This window comes from Mesocricetus auratus, unplaced genomic scaffold, assembly GCF_017639785.1.
Source record: "Mesocricetus auratus isolate SY011 unplaced genomic scaffold, BCM_Maur_2.0 Super-Scaffold_100006, whole genome shotgun sequence".
Lineage (NCBI taxonomy): Eukaryota > Metazoa > Chordata > Mammalia > Rodentia > Cricetidae > Mesocricetus > Mesocricetus auratus.
The window spans coordinates 75,876,831-75,896,483 of record NW_024429190.1 but is presented as its reverse complement, the minus strand read 5'-3'; the positions used below and the strand labels follow the sequence as shown (position 1 = coordinate 75,896,483).

Genomic DNA, 19,653 nt, shown 5'->3' with positions numbered 1-19,653 from the left:
TAAGTTGTTTTAAATTAAGTTCTTCAGAGTAGAAAAATGTTTCCAATTCACCTACACTCATGTTTTCCTGGCTGTGCCTATTTCTTTCCCCTCTGCTTAAATTGGGGAGATTGGTTGTTAGGGTCACAGTTCAAGTTCCAGCTTTCTACATCCTTGCCTTCCCAACCATGCTGGCTAGAATCCCAGACTGGTGACTGTGGGGGTGGCAGAGAAGGGAGGCCAGTAGTTTCTGGGGGGGGGGGGGCGGACGGGACATGCTTTCAAATTTGAATTGGCCTATCAAAAGAGACCTATTTGCATGATTTTGCTTGTTTTTTTACGTGTTGTTTTCTATCCATCGAAAAGCAACTGTGTGTGTGTGTGTGTCCCATCCCACCCATCTTCTGAAGTCCTGCAGCCACTGTGAGCAGCTGTTCCTTCCAGTTGAGCCTCCCAGACATAGTATATTATTATCAACAGCATTCCCAGGTGCAGTGGGGATCTCTGTGAATTCCCAGACCAGCCTGGTCTACAGAGCAAGTTCCAGGACAACCTCCAAAGCAATACAGAGAAACCCTGTCTCAAAAAAAATTTGTTTTAATCTTATTTATTGCATGTGTGTTCACATGCACTCGTTTATGTATATCATGACCCATACATGTGGAAGTCAGAGGACAACCCAGGAGTCTGTTTGGTTCAGATTTCCAGGCATCAACCACCTTTAGCTACTGAACTATCTCACCAGCACTTTATCTTTTGAGACAAGTGCTCACCAAACCTGGCCACCAAGCTCTGCTATGTCTCCCTACCTCTCCCGTGCCATGGTTATGTGCCACCTTGGCTGATGTTGGGTGTTTCTGGAAATCCCAATTCCAGTTCTCCTGGTTGCATGGCAGACTTTACAACTGAGCCTAGCCCCAGCCCCTGCTTTCTTGTTTTACATAGGGTCTCGATATGTAGTACAATCCGACCTCTAGATTCAGCAATCCTCCTGCCTTGGTCTTCCAAGTGCTGTGATCTGAGTACCACCACCCCGGGCTTTAAATTTCTTGAAAACTGTGTTTTACCAAGAATTGGTCTCTGTAGCAACCTCTTATAAAATCTGTCTTGTGTCTTTTCCCTTTCCATACCCATAAAACCCCATGCGCTACAAAAATGCTAGTGGCCGAAGTCATAGTGAGCTATGGGCTGTTGCTGAAGACTCAGAAGATCTTCCAGGAGCTCACATACTCCATTCTGTGATGTCCCCACAGCACATTATCGTGTATCGAACCAAAATATTACCAGCACTGTAGGAAATTCCAAGTTCTGTGGCAGTAGAAACTTATTTTCCCAAAATTCTAATTTTTCCTTCAAACCTAAACTTTTATCATTAGCAATCAATACTGTCTATGGTTCTCTTGGAAGTGACAGGCTCATTTTTGGTCAACCCAGACGTGTCTGCCACCGAGCCAGAGTGTTGCTTGTTCTGTGAGTAAAATCAGTGCTCTGCAAGAAAAGGGGCTAGTCACTCTTCGGCTCAACCCCAAGAGCTTCTCCAGAGGAGTGGCAGTGTGTCAGTGTGACTACTGAAAGCCAGAACTGAGCAAAAGTCTTCATTGTTACTGTTTCACCAAGGCCATTCTTGTTTGGTTTGGTTTGTTTGAGACAGGGTTTCTCTGTTCCCTGACTGTCCTGGAACTTGCGCCATATACCTGGCTAGCCTTGAACTCAAGAGATCCACCTGCCTCTGCCTCCCAAGTACCGGGATCAAGGGGAGCGCCACCAACACCTGACTCCAAGCCCATTCTTTAGCAAAGCTGGTGCCTGTTTTTTGTTGCCAGTGCTTGGTGCTGAAGACATGCTCACTAATGGCTTGTGCCACCATGATCTCAGTTTTCTTCAGCACTCCTGCACTGCAGAGCAAATATCGTCATGATGAGAGCAAATCTGATTTTAATATGAGACCAGGCTTCATGCTAACCCACCAAAAAGGTTTCGGGACTCAAGGACGGAAGACCTGAGAACTAACACAAGGAAAAGATGCGGGAAGTGTTGCCTACAGTGTGATGGCATGCATACAGTCTTGTTTGGTTGCCACACAGATCCCACCAACACCTGCCAAATGTAGCACCCAGACCCCACCACATGGGCCTAGGCATTGGCAGCTACAACCAGTTATTGGAATTCCCCTCTACAACTTGAAGCAATATGAATAACACACTTCAGAATTATTGGGGTATCTAATGAGGACTTTTAAAAACTACATTATTATCTTAGGCAAGACTAAAATTTTGACTGTATAAAACTGTTAGAGCTACCATTTTAATGCTATATACAGCTCTCACAAGTATGCTGCTCAGGCCAAGAGCTGTTTCTGTTCTATCACTTGAGTGAATGACTTAACCTCCCTGTATCTGAGTTTCTTAGGAAATTTTATTAGGACACCTCCTTGAAGAAGTGCTGTAAAGTATGGGTGTTTGGTAGTTAAAGAGCAAAACTGGTGTGTATGTCCTCAATGCATTAACATTAATTTAGAAATTGCCTTAGGGTTTCTATTGCTGTGAAGAGATGTCATGACTAGGGCAGCTCTCTTTAAAGGAAAACATTTGAGGTGGCGGCTTACAATTCAGAGGTCCATTTCATTACCATGGCAGCATGTAGGCAGACATGGTGCTGGAGAAGTAGCTGAGAGTCCTACATCTTGCAGGTAACAGGAAGTGGTCTGAGATACTGGGTGGTACCTTGATCATATATGTGACCTCAAAGCCCACCTCCACAGTGACACACTTTCTCCAACAAGACCACACCTACTTCAACAAGGCCTCCTGATAGTGCCACTTCCTTTGGGGGCCCTTTTCTTTCAAGAAATGATGTACTGGAATATGACACCCGAAGGCAAATCAACAGGGAGTTGATTGTTCATCTGTTCTATGGGGTGAAGTGCAAAGAGCTCCTGGCAGTCAAAGCCCACAGCCTCCCTTGTTCAGAGGAATCAGGGTTCCAGAAGTGTGGTGCCTAAGAACAAGCTTCCTCCCTCTTCCAGCCACAGCCTCCACTCAGAGCCTACACCTTTCCCAGTGGTCCTTTCGATGACCGCAGAGAAAGTAGACTTGGCATGACTGCCATGCCATCTGTACAGAATCACACCCAGCCTTATCAAGAACTTCACTCGAACTTCAACCCTGACCATCATCTCCCATGCTTCCTGCTCAGAGGCAGAGACAACCACAAGGTTCCTCCCAGGGAAAAGGACAGCTATTCCAATAAAAACAATTTGTTTGTGGCCTTTTACTACCAACTTCAATGCAGCTTCTAGCTAGGAATATGGAGTGTGGTGACAGAGTATGGGCTTAGGCACAAGTTCCGCCCCAGTATCAAAATGTAATACCCCACCCCACAAAACTGCTCATAACAGGAAACCGCTCCTCTGCAAACTGATTCTGGAAATACTCCTGGAGCAAAGGTCAACCCAAGCAGACTGTGACTGTACACCTACAAATCAGTCTATCACGTCTGACTTTGCTGCCCGGGTCTGCCATATTACTGAACATGCTTCTAGTTCAAATTCAAATCCACACATTGAAGATGCTGTATCCCGTCAACTGTAGCAGTCCCTGTCTTCAGGGTGATACACATTCAGCCATCAGCAAGGAAGACAAAAACCCTCTTATAGAATGTCCCTGTGAGAGCCTGGCCTTTCCATAGCAACTCCAATTAAACTTGCAGGGTCTTTCCCATGCCCTACTGTTAAAATTCGGTGAAATAGTCTCCACCAGTGTGATTTTTTTGGGCTCTGTAGTCTTCATTTTCATGTCATTCTAATTCTGGCCCTCTGTAGAATTGGCACTGTTTTAAACAGTCATGATACAAAGCCTTCTCGTGCGTTCCCGGGTCGTCCCCCTCTCAGACAACATGCTTTCTAACCTGCTGGCCTCTATTGGCACAGTGACTTTCATCTTCACCCATCCAGGTGTGGCTCTCAGACAACATGCTTTCTAACCTGCTGGCCTCTATTGGCACAGTGACTTTCATCTTCACCCATCCAGGTGTGGCTCTCAGACAACATGCTTTCTAACCTGCTGGCCTCTATTGGCACAGTGACTTTCATCTTCATCCGTCCAGGTGTGGCTCTCAGACAACATGCTTTCTAACCTGCTGGCCTCTATTGGCACAGTGACTTTCATCTTCACCCATCCAGGTGTGGCTCTGGCACTCACTTTCCACCTGCGGAGGCGGGCTGTTTGGGAACAGTGTAAGAACTGGGTGCTATGGGTGCTGTTTGCTTGCTTCCTGATAGCTCCACAGAGCGGCAACAACGCCATACCAAGTCACCATGCCGATGACAACCCTGAGCGGCATCTGTATCCCCAACTCTCCATCCCACAGCTTTGTTCCTACCAGCCCTTCTGCCTGCCCCAGTAGAACGTTCCTGAAGCTCTCAGTATTCCAGCACTCCTGACTGCAGTGAGTGTCCTTGGTCCCAGCGGTTGCCCTAGCCCCGTGCACCTTCCCATTGCCACGCTCTATAGAAGCTCTCTACTGGACCTCCCCACGGCCACTTCACCCCGTCCACCACTGTGCAGGACTCCTACAAGCACGCCTGGCGGGCAGCCGCTAAAGGAGCCTTGCCTTCAGCTTGAATGTAGTTTTCATAGACGTCTTAGAGCATGTGCTGTTGGGTTAGAGCCTCCCGGTATGTAGGTCCCAGGCCTGAAAACCTGTGTTTGAAACTGTCACTGTCCCTTAGTCCTGGAGGGGCCCTTGAGCAGCACACCCATTTTCTCAGTGAGAAGCATCTTTGCCCAAAGCCAGAAAAGAAAGCCCCTCGCCACCTCCCTGCTCAAACGGGAGAGTGAAACATTCCAGGGCAGCCCTGACCACCCTGTCCAGCAGACAGACCGCACTGTCTGCACCTGTTACAGGTCAGCACTGGGGGCAAGTTAGCAGCTCTCCGGACTAGTCCTCAGTGCTGGTGCCCATTTACAGACCCCATAATACGGGCACCACAGAAAGAAAGCATGGCTGCTCACACCTGTAATCCTAACATCCAGGAAACTGAGGCTGGGCTGAGACGAGTTTGAGACTAGCCTGGACTACAGACTGACTAACCAGACAACCTGGGCTATAGACCGAGTCTCAAATGCCAAAACTGAGTATCTGTGTCTCTGTGTGCGTGTTTGTATAGACAGATGGTTGTTGTTGGTCATCCATGGACAGTAGAGGGCCACTGTGTAAGGGATGCACCTTGTCTGACTTACCTGTCTACCAGCAATGTACCAGCATCACTGTGTAAGGGATGCACCTTGTCTGACTTACCTGTCTACCAGCAATGTACCAGCATCACTGTGTAAGTGATACACCTTGTCTGACTTACCTGTCTACCAGCAATGTACCAGCATCACTGTGTAAGTGATGCACCTTGTCTGACTTACCTGTCTACCAGCAATGTACCAGCATCACTGTGTAAGTGATACACCTTGTCTGACTTACCTGTCTACCAGCAATGTACCAGCATCACTGTGTAAGTGATGCACCTTGTCTGACTTACCTGTCTACCAGCAATGTACCAGCATCACTGTGTAAGTGATGCACCTTGTCTGACTTACCTGTCTACCAGCATCTCCACCGTTTGCTCTCATGGATAACCATGGTAAAGACTCAGACACTACTTTTAGTGGACAGTTTCAATTTTCTTGGGTGGCTGAAAGAGTGAAAACTCCTGGCTCACATATTAGCTATGTGACCCCTCTTCCCAAGCCCTCAGCGGGTGTTCAGTGGGCTTTCTTCGCAGGGACCAGCACCCCAAACCGTACTTCTCTATGCCACTAAGTTCCTATTACAACACAGTTGTGACCTGGGGACAGGCCACTTTCCAGTATAAAGAAGGTATCTGCTAAGAAAAAAGGTGACAGTGACAGGCTATCCCAGCAGCTGCAGAACGTACCAGAGTCTCTGCTCCTACCTGGGCTTTCCCGGTTACCCTGCTCTTCATGTCCATCACCCCGATGCAGCCAAGGCTAGGAGCCCTTCCTCAGCAGACTGCCAACAGAGCATCTGCTACATGCCTCTCCAGCTGGCCTGGAAGGTTTGGAGGGCAGAACGTGGACTTAGCTATGTGAGCACCACAGCAACATTCCTGTCAAATACTGTTTCATGAGCATTCTACTGAGAAGATGGCATCCACCCTTCAGAAATTATGACTCGGGGCGCTGTCTTAGGGTTACTATTGCTGTGATGAAATCACAGTTCACTGAAAGTCATGGCAAAAGGGACAATTTAACCATATCTAATTTTCACTCCTTCCCTTCACCCCGCCCCCCACATACAAAGTTGTGAGAAACAGCAATCAACACCTTATCTCCCCTACCCCAGCCAATTCAGAGGCTGGAGAAGAGCATGTTCATAGTTTTCTTTTAGTTCCTGCCCATGTTGGAAATAATACAAGTGCCTATCAACTGGCAAACAGATTGCCCAAATTCAGTATTTATGAAAAGGAAAGTAGTAATACATGTAAAAATATTACAGCACACCCATGATTCCATTAATACGTAATGTCCACAGAAGGCAAATGATAAAGGCTAGCAGATTAGGATCAGCATAGCTGGGCATTAACTGCAAACAGACACCAGGAACTTTTGGGAAGAACATGGAAATGGTTTCCAACTACGTTTACTGGTGGTAAAACACATTTTGGTACATAAATCACTGCTGTTGTTATTCTGAGGCAAGTTCTCACAGAGACTCAAGCTGTTCTGGAAGTCACCACATAGCTGAGTCTGACCTTGAACCCTTGATTTTCTTGCCTCTATCTCCCTAGTGCTGAAATAACATACATGCATTATCAGGTCCAGCCTGGTGTGTAAATTATATTTCAACAAAGTTTCTGGGGGGAAAAGGCTTACCAATGAAATATGTCCATCTTACCTGGACTAGCAGAAATTTCTGGTTCTCATTCCTTCAGAACTTTGGATTTATCAAACTGATGAAAAATGTGTTTACAGGGTTTTTTTTCATACTATTCCACACACTTAGCACTCTTCTGGGCCTCATCTGAAGGCTAAAAACCATTGGAATCCACTAAACTCAAGTAGGACCCAGAGTAGAAAAACTCGGAGTTTATGAACTGCCAAGGCCCACACCTCGTGGGTTTGGAAGGAGAGAGATGTGGATCCCTCGTCTCCCACTAAAGAGGACAAAGTGGCCTTTCATTCTCCCAGTTACTCGGACAGCATGTCTGTCTTGGGAACTTTCTCCATGGACAAGGCCCTTTATCAACCATACCCCTTATGCCCTTTAGGAAACTGGACTGATTCTCCCTGATCCTTTTGGAGAACACTGTGCTGTTGTCACAAAATGTGCCTGTCAACTAATCTTCACTAAACGACCCCGGATGTGTTAAGGATTCCACAAAGTACAACACATCTGTACATGAAGACACCAGGCTGTCAGAGTGGCTACTGGGTTAGGGGAAATTGTCTAGACCTGCTTTTCCTTGCAACTTCAGAGTCTCCAAAGTACATAGGCCCTTTCTCCATGGGGTTCAAAAAGGGAAGGAGACTCTCAAAGGAGCTCAGCTGGCACCCCATCTCCCATGAACCTGGGGTTCACTTGTCGCCACCGTCCATCCCTGCATCTGTCAGAGCAGGACAGAGAACTGTACGTTCCGGTGTTGTTGCTTCATGAAGGATGCACTGGTCTGAGTGAGATTACTGGGAGCATTCCAGGTTTTGCTCAAGTGAAGGGGGAGGCTATCTACCACTCAAAAAGCATTTAATCCCACCAGAGCAGACACAGCCAAAGCACCAGTTGGGTTTTGGCTCAGTCCTGCCAGCCTGCCCTTTCCCACCGGATATGGGCAGGCACAATTACCAATGGGCTACACTCGTTCAATACAAATCAGGGTCCCTTCATGTTGTCTAACCAGCAAGGGGCAATGAAGCACACCTTACAAGTATATAAAATGACCGTCTGGGACAAAGGGTGGGGCTGTCCAAACCCAAGTGAGAATGGGGCAGGCAGCTCATGTGTTAGGAACCCAGTGCTTGTGGGATGCTTCTCCAATGAGAAAGTGCCACAGCAAAGTCAAAATACCATCGATTTTTATTACTATTTTTCTATCTCAGTTTCAGTAAAAAGAGTCAGAGAACTGATTGACACATATCATAAACTTTTACCCATGTACAGAGTATATACAGTGATGCTACCATTTCCTTTTCATTGAACTAGGTGTCATTACCTTTGTTCAAACCAAAGTGCAAATGAGAAGGGTAAATGAAATGGGATGGTCTTTGCTCTCAGATAGTGACTGTGCATGTGCCACCATAAGGGGAATAGGAGACATCAGCATCCCAGTGATGGGTACCAAGCAGCAGCAGATTCCCAGTGTGGTCATCACTGCACTTGAAGAAGTTCCCAGTCCTCATTTGTCCCCCACATCACTACATTAGCTGAAGGCTTTTCTGGAGCAAATGTAATGCTGATTGGAGTCTAGCTCTTCTGCTGATTGTTTGGTAAGATATGGTCCATTTTCATATGCATGCTATAAAAGTATGCTAGAAATGTTGATCTTCAGAGCTTTGTTAAAATTCAGTACTTATTTTTCATATGGCATCATGTACACCCAAATCTAAAAGTCTATTTGAGAAAAGCTTTTACTGTAGCCCTAATAGTCCTACTAGTTTCATACTTTGTTTAGGAGAATATTGGTTTTTAATATGTAATAAGTAATGCTGTCATAATCCTGTCTCACAACACTCTCCAATCCCATGGTAACGAGGTGGGTCAGGGGAGTCTCTACTATCCCCAAGCAGCTCTTCCTTGTGCCAATGGCCATGTTTCCAGGGCATGTTCCTGTCACAAGGTTTCACTGTGTTGTTTTCATGTCTGTGACTCTTTATTGTCAACAACTGGAGCAGAGAGTGGGGGACAAACAAAAGCGGGGGATACTTGAATTAACTCACAGGTGGCCCGACTGAAAATAACCTGTGGCAGTGCTTTCAGTAGGTTTCATGCATAGCAGGACATGGCGTGGGCCCAATGCAGCCCTAGGTCAGGAGTCACCTTAGCAGAGACCACACATGCTCAGGACTGAGGGTCTCTGTCTGCTGTGCTCCCTGAGGCTAACACACATGATGGCTGAGGCTTATCCTCAGAGCCCAGCATGTCTATAGCAGGAAGGAAATGTGTGATAATTGAAACTCATTTCTAATTTAGACAAAATATTTACTCTTTTCATTACCAAAATATCCTTTACAGGTATCTATTTCTCCCCTCTGAACACTGACATGGGAGACCTAGGTGATTTCTGAGTGTGACCAACAACATTTTCTATGTTACATATGGCTGTCGAGTGCACACAGCAACAGGAGTTTATGTTCAGGGCTAAGAGGGTTCCTCTGGTCTGGTCACAATGTCCAGGCCACCTGAGGAAGGAGTGGCATTCATGTGCTTTTCTTCTTAATGGCTATTACTTCTGCTTGATGTTTATTCTTGGTCTTTGTGATGTGATGGGAAGAACAGTTAACAGCAGGGGGTTGGCCAGGGCCTGGCTCTCTGGGCAGAACTCTCTTCTGTCTCGGGTGAGGTGTACAGAGAGCTGGGGGCAGGTCCTGGCTTACCATGTGGAGCCTCACCTCAGGCACCCTGCCAGGGCTCCACCTCAGCCACGCCCCTGCATGGCTTCCTGGGAATCCGGGCAATCAGTTCACAGGGAACAAAGAAAAGTAGAAGCCACCATCAAGCCACCGGGTGGCTGTTCCTGCAGCCTCTGAGGACCACTTCTGCGTCTCTCGGGAAGCTGATTATGTTTTCAAAAAGTTTCATCAGAAGTGGATTCTGACACCTGCTTTTAAACAAATGGATAACGGCACAAGTTTCAGCCTCTAGGCTCCGAATTTTGAAACTACTTAAAATCGGGACATTTCCACTCAGGAGACTATACTGTGTCTCTGACAGTTAGGCAGTCCTGCCAGAAGGGAACCCAGGAGTGGAGCATGCCTGGTGTATGCGAGACCCTGGGTTCCATCCCCTGTACCATGAACAAACAAAAAGAAAAATAATAAAAAAAAACAGAAAAAGTGGACAATCGTGCTTTTTCTTTCTTATTTTTAATCTAACTCAGCCCTTCAGAAATACTTGAGTCTATAAGAAGAGGAAGCCCCGGAGACCTGGCTTCCCAAGTGCCTGCAGCAAGCAACGGGCTACGGAGAGGCAGTTCCCAGTGCAAAGGTCAAGGTTTGTGCAAAAGGTCACACTGCCAGGGACAACCCTAAGAGGGTCTCAGTTTATAGTGTTTGACTCTCTAAAACACAAGTCTTCTAAATCATGGAACCTAGCAAGTGAGGGCAGAGATGTTAACGTCGGAAAATACATCTTAGAAAAGTATAGGATCTTTCCCAGGTGGGCGGCTGCTATACACTCATTACTCAGATCATGTGTTTGTTAAATATTCACAGTAATTTCAGAGAAAGAAACATTCATATCTGCTAACCCTGCATCTATCATATTTTTAGCCCCATGCCAGCTCAGTGGAAGACTTGGGAGCTGTTCTGAGAGCTCCTCTTTGGCAGTCCATTCTTTCAGGGCAGCTACATCTTCAAGGTGGGCTGCAGGATTCCTTTCTCAATGAGATGAGTCTTCAGGGTTTTGTAGATATTTAACTGCTGTTCGGGTTGAAGCACCAACAGCTGCTGGAGGACTTTGCTGGGATTCGGACCCCTGATGAGGAAGCAGAGAAGACATGGTCACACTTTTTGCACGGGGCCTAAGTGAACTCCTGATAACCCACTCTTTACTGCTAAGCAACCACCACTACAGAACTGAAACAGCTCTCCACAAGATCCCTGTGAGTGCCCAACCTGCGTGTCCGAGACAGAAAAGAGCTAGAACGACTGTGCCTGGATTTGCAGGAGGGTGGGCATAGACCAGAGATCCACAGGCCAGGAGACACAAGCCAAATCGTAAAGAGGGCCGCAGAAAGAAATTTAAAATTTCTAGCTTCATAGAGACTTCTAGACCATGTAAATGTGCTTTGTTGAAGAAACACCCTCAGGGGACTGTGATCATTCATCTGAGACACAAAACACTGAAGTCCTGCACCAAAGTTCCTACTCAGGATGCATCATGGTGTCCATGCCTTCTTCAAAGTCCCAGGGACACACCAAGAAGCACACAACATGGAGAGGTACTCTGCAATTTGAGCAGAGGCCAAGGACAGCCCTGGCCTCTTGCTCATCAACCACAGCAGTCCTCTTGGCCATGACCCCACCCACCATCCCCTCTCTCTTTTTGACCTGACCCACCACCCCTCTCTCTCTTTGACCTGACCCACCACCCCTCTCTCTCTTTGACCTGACCCACCACCCCTCTCTCCTGACCCAGCCCACCACTCCTCTCTCTCTTTGACCTGGCCCACCACTCCTCTTCTCTTTGATCCCACCCACCACCTCTTTTTGACTCTGCCCACCCCCCACTCCCCCCACCCCCGACCCAACCCACCACTCCCCTCTCCTTGGCCTCATTCTTCCAAGACTCCTGCTCCAGCCTTTCATGTGCAATCCAGCTGGGTGACAAGGAGCTCAGAGGAACTTCAGGCAGCGGTCCTTCCCTCACCCCCTAGCTTCTGTTAACCCTCCTGCAACCATCGGATGCAATTTCCTGCCACCTGGCCTGGAGAGCTCACATGTATACATCCTATATGTACACTTCTAAAACAATGGTCTGTGAAACAAGACAGACATAGTAGCTTACACCTGTAAGCTCAGTATTGGACCTGCTGAGGCAGAAGGATTATCATGAGTTGGAAGCCAAGGTGGACTATATAGTGAGTTCCAGATCAGTCTGGTCTACAGAGTAAGACTGTATCTCAAAAAAACAAAGCCCACAGACCTATAATCTTAAAATATGTGTGTACAATTGTTATTAAATCTTCCCCTTGCAGGGGGGTTACAAGTATGAACAATGGTGGAATCTAACTGGAACATCCCCCAGCAAAGTATGTAGGACTGCCCGGAATTCTGAGACACACATTAAAGACAGGTAAGCAAATTATTTATAACACAGTTTTTAAAAACAGAATTGTAAGAAATGGAAATCCTAGGGACAAGGAAATGTCTTCTATAGAATTATTACATTGAGGATGGACAGAGGCACAATTTATTCTGAAAAATCTTTGACTTAAAACCATAGCTGGATAACAGCACAGAGCAGCCATCCCATGGGTCAACTTCATGTCTCAAGAAAAACTGGAAGAAACCTGTGGCCATGTGCCCCTCATAACCAAAGTCCACTCAAATTACAGTCCAGCTTGTCTTGTTACATTCCAGGGCCATAACCTGAAGCAGCCACCACAGAGAAAGGAGTCATCCCAGCAAGTTCAGCTAAATGGAAAGTGATGTCAGCAGGTGTGTCCTGGGAGCTGCATCCAGGACATCTGTGCCTTCCAAATAGGACAAGGATCTGCTTTCAGAGGGCAGGCACATGGCTCAGCATGACTTTACTGCTGAGAAAGCACGAGATGAATTCTTTTTTAAACAAACAGTGCAAATCAATGCCTTAAAAACCTGTCACCTTCTGAAAAATAAAGCTTTTAATATTTGCTTTTTGGTTTTATTTTTTGGACTTAACCATGAATTACTAATGCCAAACTATCAACAAGGAAATGCCATACAAAAAAGACAAAGCATGAGGGAATGCTATGAAAGGACAGAGGAATAGCATGCTAGCCCTAACCAACTGCAAGTCGCTGCTGCAGCCTCCTAACGTGCTGTGGAGCAGGCAGCCAGACATGCGGGAAAGGAAGGTGATACAGTGACCAAGTGAGGGACTCCAGAGAAACACCAGTGCTATGTCTCTGTATTTCAATACAACCTCGAAGGGGGTGATTTTAAATTACATGTTCCTACAGAAGAAGAGAAAGCAATGACATGTCATCATGGCAGGAGACCCCCACAGAGGTCTAGTTGGGTAGAGCAAGCACTCCCAACTCAAACGACAGTACTCAGCCCTTAGCAGCACTGCAACCAACACAATATTACATCTAAAAATTGCAAGGTGGACACTTGCTTATGTACATGTACCAGAAAAGATGATGTGCTGGGCCACGAAGCAAGGTTTAACTTCACTGAAACTAGGGTAAATACCGATAAAGAAAGAACAAGAAAGTCTTGATTTGTTTGGAAATCAATCAATATACTTCTAAATAACCCAAGTGTCAAGAGACAGTGATATAGGAAATTAAAAAATATTTGGCATTGACTGGTAAAAACCAGCACACTGGAATATACAGGATGAGAAACAAGTACTGCTAAAGAGGGAGTAAGCAATCTTAAACAACCCAGACTTTAGCTTCAAAAGCTAGGAAAACCTCACACACTTATAGTGGAGACTTCGACACACCATTCTCACAGGACCACAATACAGAAACTTAACAAAGAAACAAACAAACTAACAGAAGTTTTAAACAATTGGATTTAACAGACATCTACAGAACATTCCATCCAAACACAAAAGAATATACCTTCTTCTCAGCTCCACATGGAACCTTCTCTAAAATGGACCACATACTCAGCAACATAGCAAACCTTAGCAGGTACCAAAAAAATGGAATAACTCCCTGTTTCTTATCAGACCACCATGCTTTAAAGTAAGAATTAAACAACAACACAAAATACAGAAATCCTACAAACTCATGGAAATTGAACAATGTCCAATTGCATCATTCCTGGGTCAAGGAAGAAATAGCAAAAGAAATTAAAGACTTCTTAGAATGCAATGAAAATGAAGACACAACACACCCAAACTTATGGGACACTTTGAAAGCAGTAATAAGAGGGAAGTCCATAGCACTAAGTGCCCACATGAAGTAACTGGAGAATAGTCACACTAAAGAATTAACAGCACAGCTGAAAGCTCTAGAAGAAAAAAGGCAAACAGGAAATGATTAAATTGAGGCTGAAATATAAAATAAAGTAGAAACTAGGAAAACAATAAAAAGAATCAATGTGACAAACAGTTGGTTCTTCGAGAAAATCAACAAGACAGACGAACCTTTATTCAAACTACCCAATGGCAGAGAGAGGACATGAAAATTAACAAAATAGAAATAAAGAGGGGGATATAACAAGGGACACTGAGGTAATCCAGAGAATCATCAGGTCATACTTTGAAAACCTGTACTCTAAAAAATTCGAAAATTTAAAGGAAATGGACAACGTTCTGGATAGATATCACCTGCCAAAATTAAATCAAGATCAGATAAGCAATTTAAATAAACCTATAGCCCCTAAGGAAATAGAAACAGTCATCAAAAGTCTCCCAACCATAAAAAGCCCAGGGCCATATGGTCTCAAGTGCAGAATTCTGCCAGAAATTCAAAGATCAGCTTATACAAATTCTCCTCAAAGTATTCCATGCAATAGAAGCAAAAGGGTCATTGCCAAACTACTTTTACGAGGCTACAATTACCTTGGTACCCAAACCACACAAAGACATAACTAAGAAAGAGAACAACAGACCAATATCCCTCATGAATATTGATGCAAAAATACTCAATAAAATACTGGCAAATCCAATCCAAGAACACATCAGAAAAATCATCCACTATGATCAAGTAGGCTTCATCCCAGGGATGCAGGGATGGTTCAACATATGAAAATCTATCAATGTAATCCACCAAATAAACAAACTGAAAAAGAAACACCACGTGATCATCTCACTAGATGCTGAAAAAGCCTTTGACAAAATTCAACACTCCTTCATGATAAAGGTCTTAGATAGATCAGGGATAACAGGAACATACCTAAACATAATAAAATCCATATACAGCAAACCAAGAGCCAAAATAAAACTAAATGCAGAAACTCAATGTGATTCCTCTACAATCAGGAACAAGGCAAAGCTGTCCAATCTCTCCATACCTTTTCAATATTGTACTTGAAGTTCTAGCTAGAGCAATAAGACAACAAAAGGAGATCAAGGGGATACAAATTGGAAAGGAAGAAGTCAAACCTTCACTATTTGCAGATGATACAATAGTTAACATAAGTGACCCGAAAAACTCTTATCAGGGAACTCCTATAGCTGATAAACACCTTCAGCAAAGTGGCAGGATACAAGATTAACTCAAAGAAAAAAATCAGTAGCTGTACTATATACAGACAAATAAATGGGCTGAGAAAGAAGTCAGAGAAACATTATCCTTTACAATAGCCACAAACAACATAAAGTATCTTGGGGTAATACTAACCAAACAAGTGAAAGACCTGCATAACAAGAACTTTGAGTCTTTATAGAAAGAAATTAAAGAGGATACCAGAAAATGGAAAGATCTTCCATCCTCTTGGATAGGTAGGAATAACATAGTGAAAATGGCATTCTTGTCAAAAGCAATCTACAGATTCAATGCAATCCCAATCAAAATACCAGCACAATTCTTCACAGACCTTGAAAAACTAATACTCTACTTTACATGGAAAAACAAAAGACCCAGGATAGCCAAAACAACCCTGTACAATAAAGGAACTTCTAGAGGCATCACCATCCCTGACTACAAGCTCTGTTAGAGAGCTATAGTCCTGAAAACAGTTCGTTATTGGCACAAAAATAGACAGGTAGACCAATGGAATCAAATTGAAAACCCTAGTATTAACCCATATTCCTATGAACAGCTGATTTTTTACAAAGAAGCTAAAATTATACAATGGAAAAAAGAAAGCATCTTCAACAAATGGTGCTGGCATAACTGGATATTGGCATGTAGAAGACTGAAGATAGATCCATGTCTATCGTCATGCACAAAACTTAAGTCCAAAAGGATCAAAGACCTCAACATAAATCCAGCCACACTGAACCTCTTAGAAGAGAAAGTGGGAAGTACCCTTGAATGAATTGATACAGGAGACTGCTTCCTGAACATAACACCAGTATTACAGACACTGAGATCAACAATTAATAAATGGGACCTCCTGAAACTGAGAAGCACTCACTTCAGATACTCTGATAGCTTAGCAAGAACTTCTGAGGATGGGGGTGGGAGTGAGGGGTTGCTTTGCTTTATTCTGTGCTATATTTGTACCTAGAGCACTCTGTGACATGTCACAGACACTCAGGCAATAACTGGGCAGAATGAACTCTCATCTTCCTTCACAGCATTCGGTGCAAGGCCCACAGTTAAGAAATGTGATGTTTGTATCTTGAACCTAGCACGAGTCACATTAACTGGGTCTTTTAATTGGGTCCTGCTAACAAACATGGTGTATACTACCTCTGAGTTGCTCAAATGTATTCAAAACAATGAAGATTGGATCCTGCTACTTAGAGCTACAATTCCATTTAACTTGACAATATAAACTACCATCAATTCAAGAATTGAGAACTCAAAAGAATAATATAATGATGAGTTTTGGGGTTTGTTTTTAATATAAAAGTACCTTATAAAACTTGTGATGTACACATGCACAAACGTTGCCATCAAATACTGACAATCAAATCTGTCCATTATCCCGCCATGTCCAGGAATGGTGTTTGCAAAATCCTGCAGAAACAAACAAATGCGCAAAAATATCACCTGTATCAAATTCTGACATGTAAATGTCTTTTCAGTATTATAGCCTTTATAAGGAAAACAAATTTACTATTTTTTCTAACACATATAAATAAATGAGAATATAACCAACAGGCAAAAATGTTATTTTTCAAATATCCACTCACTGTTTAATGATTTCCAAATTGGAACACAGAATTGAAATAACACTAAATATTAATGAAGTCTAGCACTCTTTCTCATTGATGTAATTTTCATAAATCAAAAGGTCTAATTTGTAACTGCCTATGCCCCTGCATGGCAGAAGCTGTGTGGGAGCTGCCTTGGTGTGCCACGGATGCACAAGCATTTCTAACTTGTGTTTATCCAAACAGTCCAATGATAAACAATCTTCTTTCTGCACTGAGGGAAAAAGAACATAGCAGCTGGCTCACTGACAACATGTTTGTCCAGGAAACAACCTGAGAGCAGGCTAGGGGTGAGATTTGTGCAGATGTACTCAATGTCTGAACCCAGAGACCACAAGTTAACCCATGGACTGCTGTGTACTTGGAAGAATGTTCTTCGAAGCCTGACATGACAGTGCCTGATAAACCCAACTGAGACTGGGCAATGCTGAGCTGCAGATAATGCATGGCCAGGTTCCTAAAGTCTTGAAGCTACCCCAGCTCTGAGGTGACATTCCATCTCCAGAAGAGGCTAAGACACTCCAAAAGGAATGAATATGGCATGGCCAAACCTACCAAAAAAAAAAAAAAAAAGGATACACTCAAACCAGGCAGGTAGCATGGCTGTGAGGCTGAGACAGATTTCAGGGATGGTCTGGTTTCCACAGGCTTAGTGTGGCCAGTTGTGGACCACATCCCAGTGGCAATATAGCTCCCAACTCCGTACACTAACAAAGTAGTAGAGAATATAAAAACACACCTTGATTTTAAAAGCTCTTTTGAATCCACTGGCAAAGAAGCCTCCAAATGGGCCAATCAACGATGCAAATGTTGAGAGCGCAATGCTATGTATCTGGAAGGGATACAAGCTCACTGTTTCCTAAGGAGGAAAAAGTGGAGAGGACCAGCTGCATTAACACTGTACTTATTCGTGCCATGTAACCCGGGAACCGTGGCAGACATAGAAGGTTAAAACAAGCCACATTTTTGTTAACTTCTCAAGCTTTAAAGACCCTGAGAGAAAAATGTCATCATCGACAGTCTCCATGCCCTGTGCCAACTCCCTGTCCAGCACCCATAGCCTCGCTGTAGAATTCCAGCTCAGCCAGGGCTTGGGAAACAGCTGTGTGGGAGATTACACTTTAGTTTACTCTACGCTTGCTCTTTTGACCACAGTACTTTTTTCTTATAATCATAGGATTTATTTTAATTTTATATTTTATAACACTAATTTTAAACAATGAAATAGCAAAAAGTTGTCTTTGTCACAAAAACTAAGTTGAAAGCTATGGAAACACACGGAAAAAATTCTTTTCTTTTTCTTTCTTTTAAAAAAAACTGGTTTTTCAAGACAGGGTTTCTCTGTGTAACCTTGGCTGTCCTGGAACTTGCTCTGCAGACGAAGCTGACCTCGGGTACTGGGATTAAAGGTGTGTTCCACCACTCCCCAACTCAGAAATAAGTATCTTAAAATACTGTTAAGAGGTAGTGGCATGTACTCTGTAAGACGACACAGGAATATCTTGAGCTGAAGGCCAGCCTGGACTACATGGTAAAGCCCTGTCTCAAACAAAACGAAACATGTTAAAATGAACATGAACAAAATGATGACAGAAGATTTAGAGAAATCATCTGAACAGAATTTTCTCCTTTTAAGTATATGGCTCTTTTCCGCCTTAAGTAACTATGAACCAAAAGCAGCACATGATGAATGTGGTCCTGGAAAGATGTGCAGCCCACAAAGTTTTGGCTCTGTTCTCACAGAACAACATTGCTCCAAACTTTAGACTGGTACCAGCTGAAGTTTTATAACATGGAACAGGAAGCGTGGGTATTGAAAAAGTGTTTAAAACCAAATATTGAGCATTCATTACTTCTAGATTAACTTATTTCTAAAAACTGCGGGTGTGAGTTTGAAGTACAATGCACACACACGTGCACACACAGTCGCTGTGTGTCCTTGCTTGCCTTCTGCTGCATTGAAGGAGGGGTTATTTGGCTCACAGTTTGTAGGCCCTCACCAAGTCAGGCCAAGGCAGGAACCTGGAGAGAACGTGCTTGCTGGCTTGCTTTGCCTGGCTGGCCCAGCTACTTTCCTTATACAGCTCAGGCCAACCTGCCTAGGGACAGCACCGGCCACAGTGGGCTTGACTCTCCTCCATCTATCAGCAATTAAGAAAATGCCCCAGAGACAAGCCCACAGGACATTCTGACTTAAGTTGAGGTTCCCTCTTCCCACATAAAAACTAACCAGCCCACTTTTTCCCACTTTAATGATGCGACAACAGACAGGAACTGTCTACCGCAGAGCATACTGAGGGATGATATCTCAGATGATTGGTGGCAATGTCAGGACTCATTTTTAGAAGATTTTTATATTAATAGTGACCCCTAAAGAATCAAGGACTTTTTCAACTGATGAATCTAATTAAGTTTTATACTTATTCAAATCATATCAATAACCTGTACTCATTTTTTTGTAAAAAAATTTCTTAATTATTTTTAACTTTTATTTATATTTTAAAATACTTTTAAAAACATGAAGTAAATTACTATCAGTAATTAAATCATTATGCAAATAAATTCCCAGTGTACAAACATATGCTTGGAAATGTGAGTACCCATTTGATGTCTAAGATGACGCCATCTACATCTTGTAAGGGAAGAACACAACTTTCTAGGGAAGCTCAGCTGGGAATGATGGATCTCCAATCTGCTAGCCACTAGCTCTCACCCGTCTCAGCACCGCCTTTAGGAATGGAGGGAGGGAATAACTCTGGAGCCGGAACAGTTCTGAGGGCTCACATTCTGTCACGAAAGAGTTGACATCGCTTCTGTATTCCACTGGACATACAAAGTACTGGTATTTGGACAACATATAAGCGGCCTAAGGAACAAAGCAAGAAATCATGAGATACGGCCCCAGTAAAAGGGAGCTGAGAGTCACAGGACAGAGCCAGGTGCCAAGTGTCTTTGCATTGGCAT

The 19,653-nt window shown here is 43.9% G+C and overlaps 1 protein-coding gene across 1 annotated transcript in view; it reads right to left on the bottom strand.

Moving 5' to 3' along the window:
• Positions 1 to 8,043: 8,043 nt before the first annotated feature.
• Cds1 (CDP-diacylglycerol synthase 1) overlaps positions 8,044 to 19,653 on the bottom strand; it is a 64,110-nt gene continuing 52,500 nt past the window's right edge. The window contains exons 10-13 of the mRNA XM_040747522.1: positions 19,403 to 19,555; positions 17,429 to 17,548; positions 16,389 to 16,492; positions 8,044 to 10,677 (exon numbers count right to left, since the gene is read on the bottom strand). Coding sequence (XP_040603456.1) covers positions 10,548 to 10,677; positions 16,389 to 16,492; positions 17,429 to 17,548; positions 19,403 to 19,555 — 507 coding nt within the window. The 3' untranslated portion in view covers positions 8,044 to 10,547. The remainder of the gene's footprint in view (positions 10,678 to 16,388; positions 16,493 to 17,428; positions 17,549 to 19,402; positions 19,556 to 19,653) is intronic.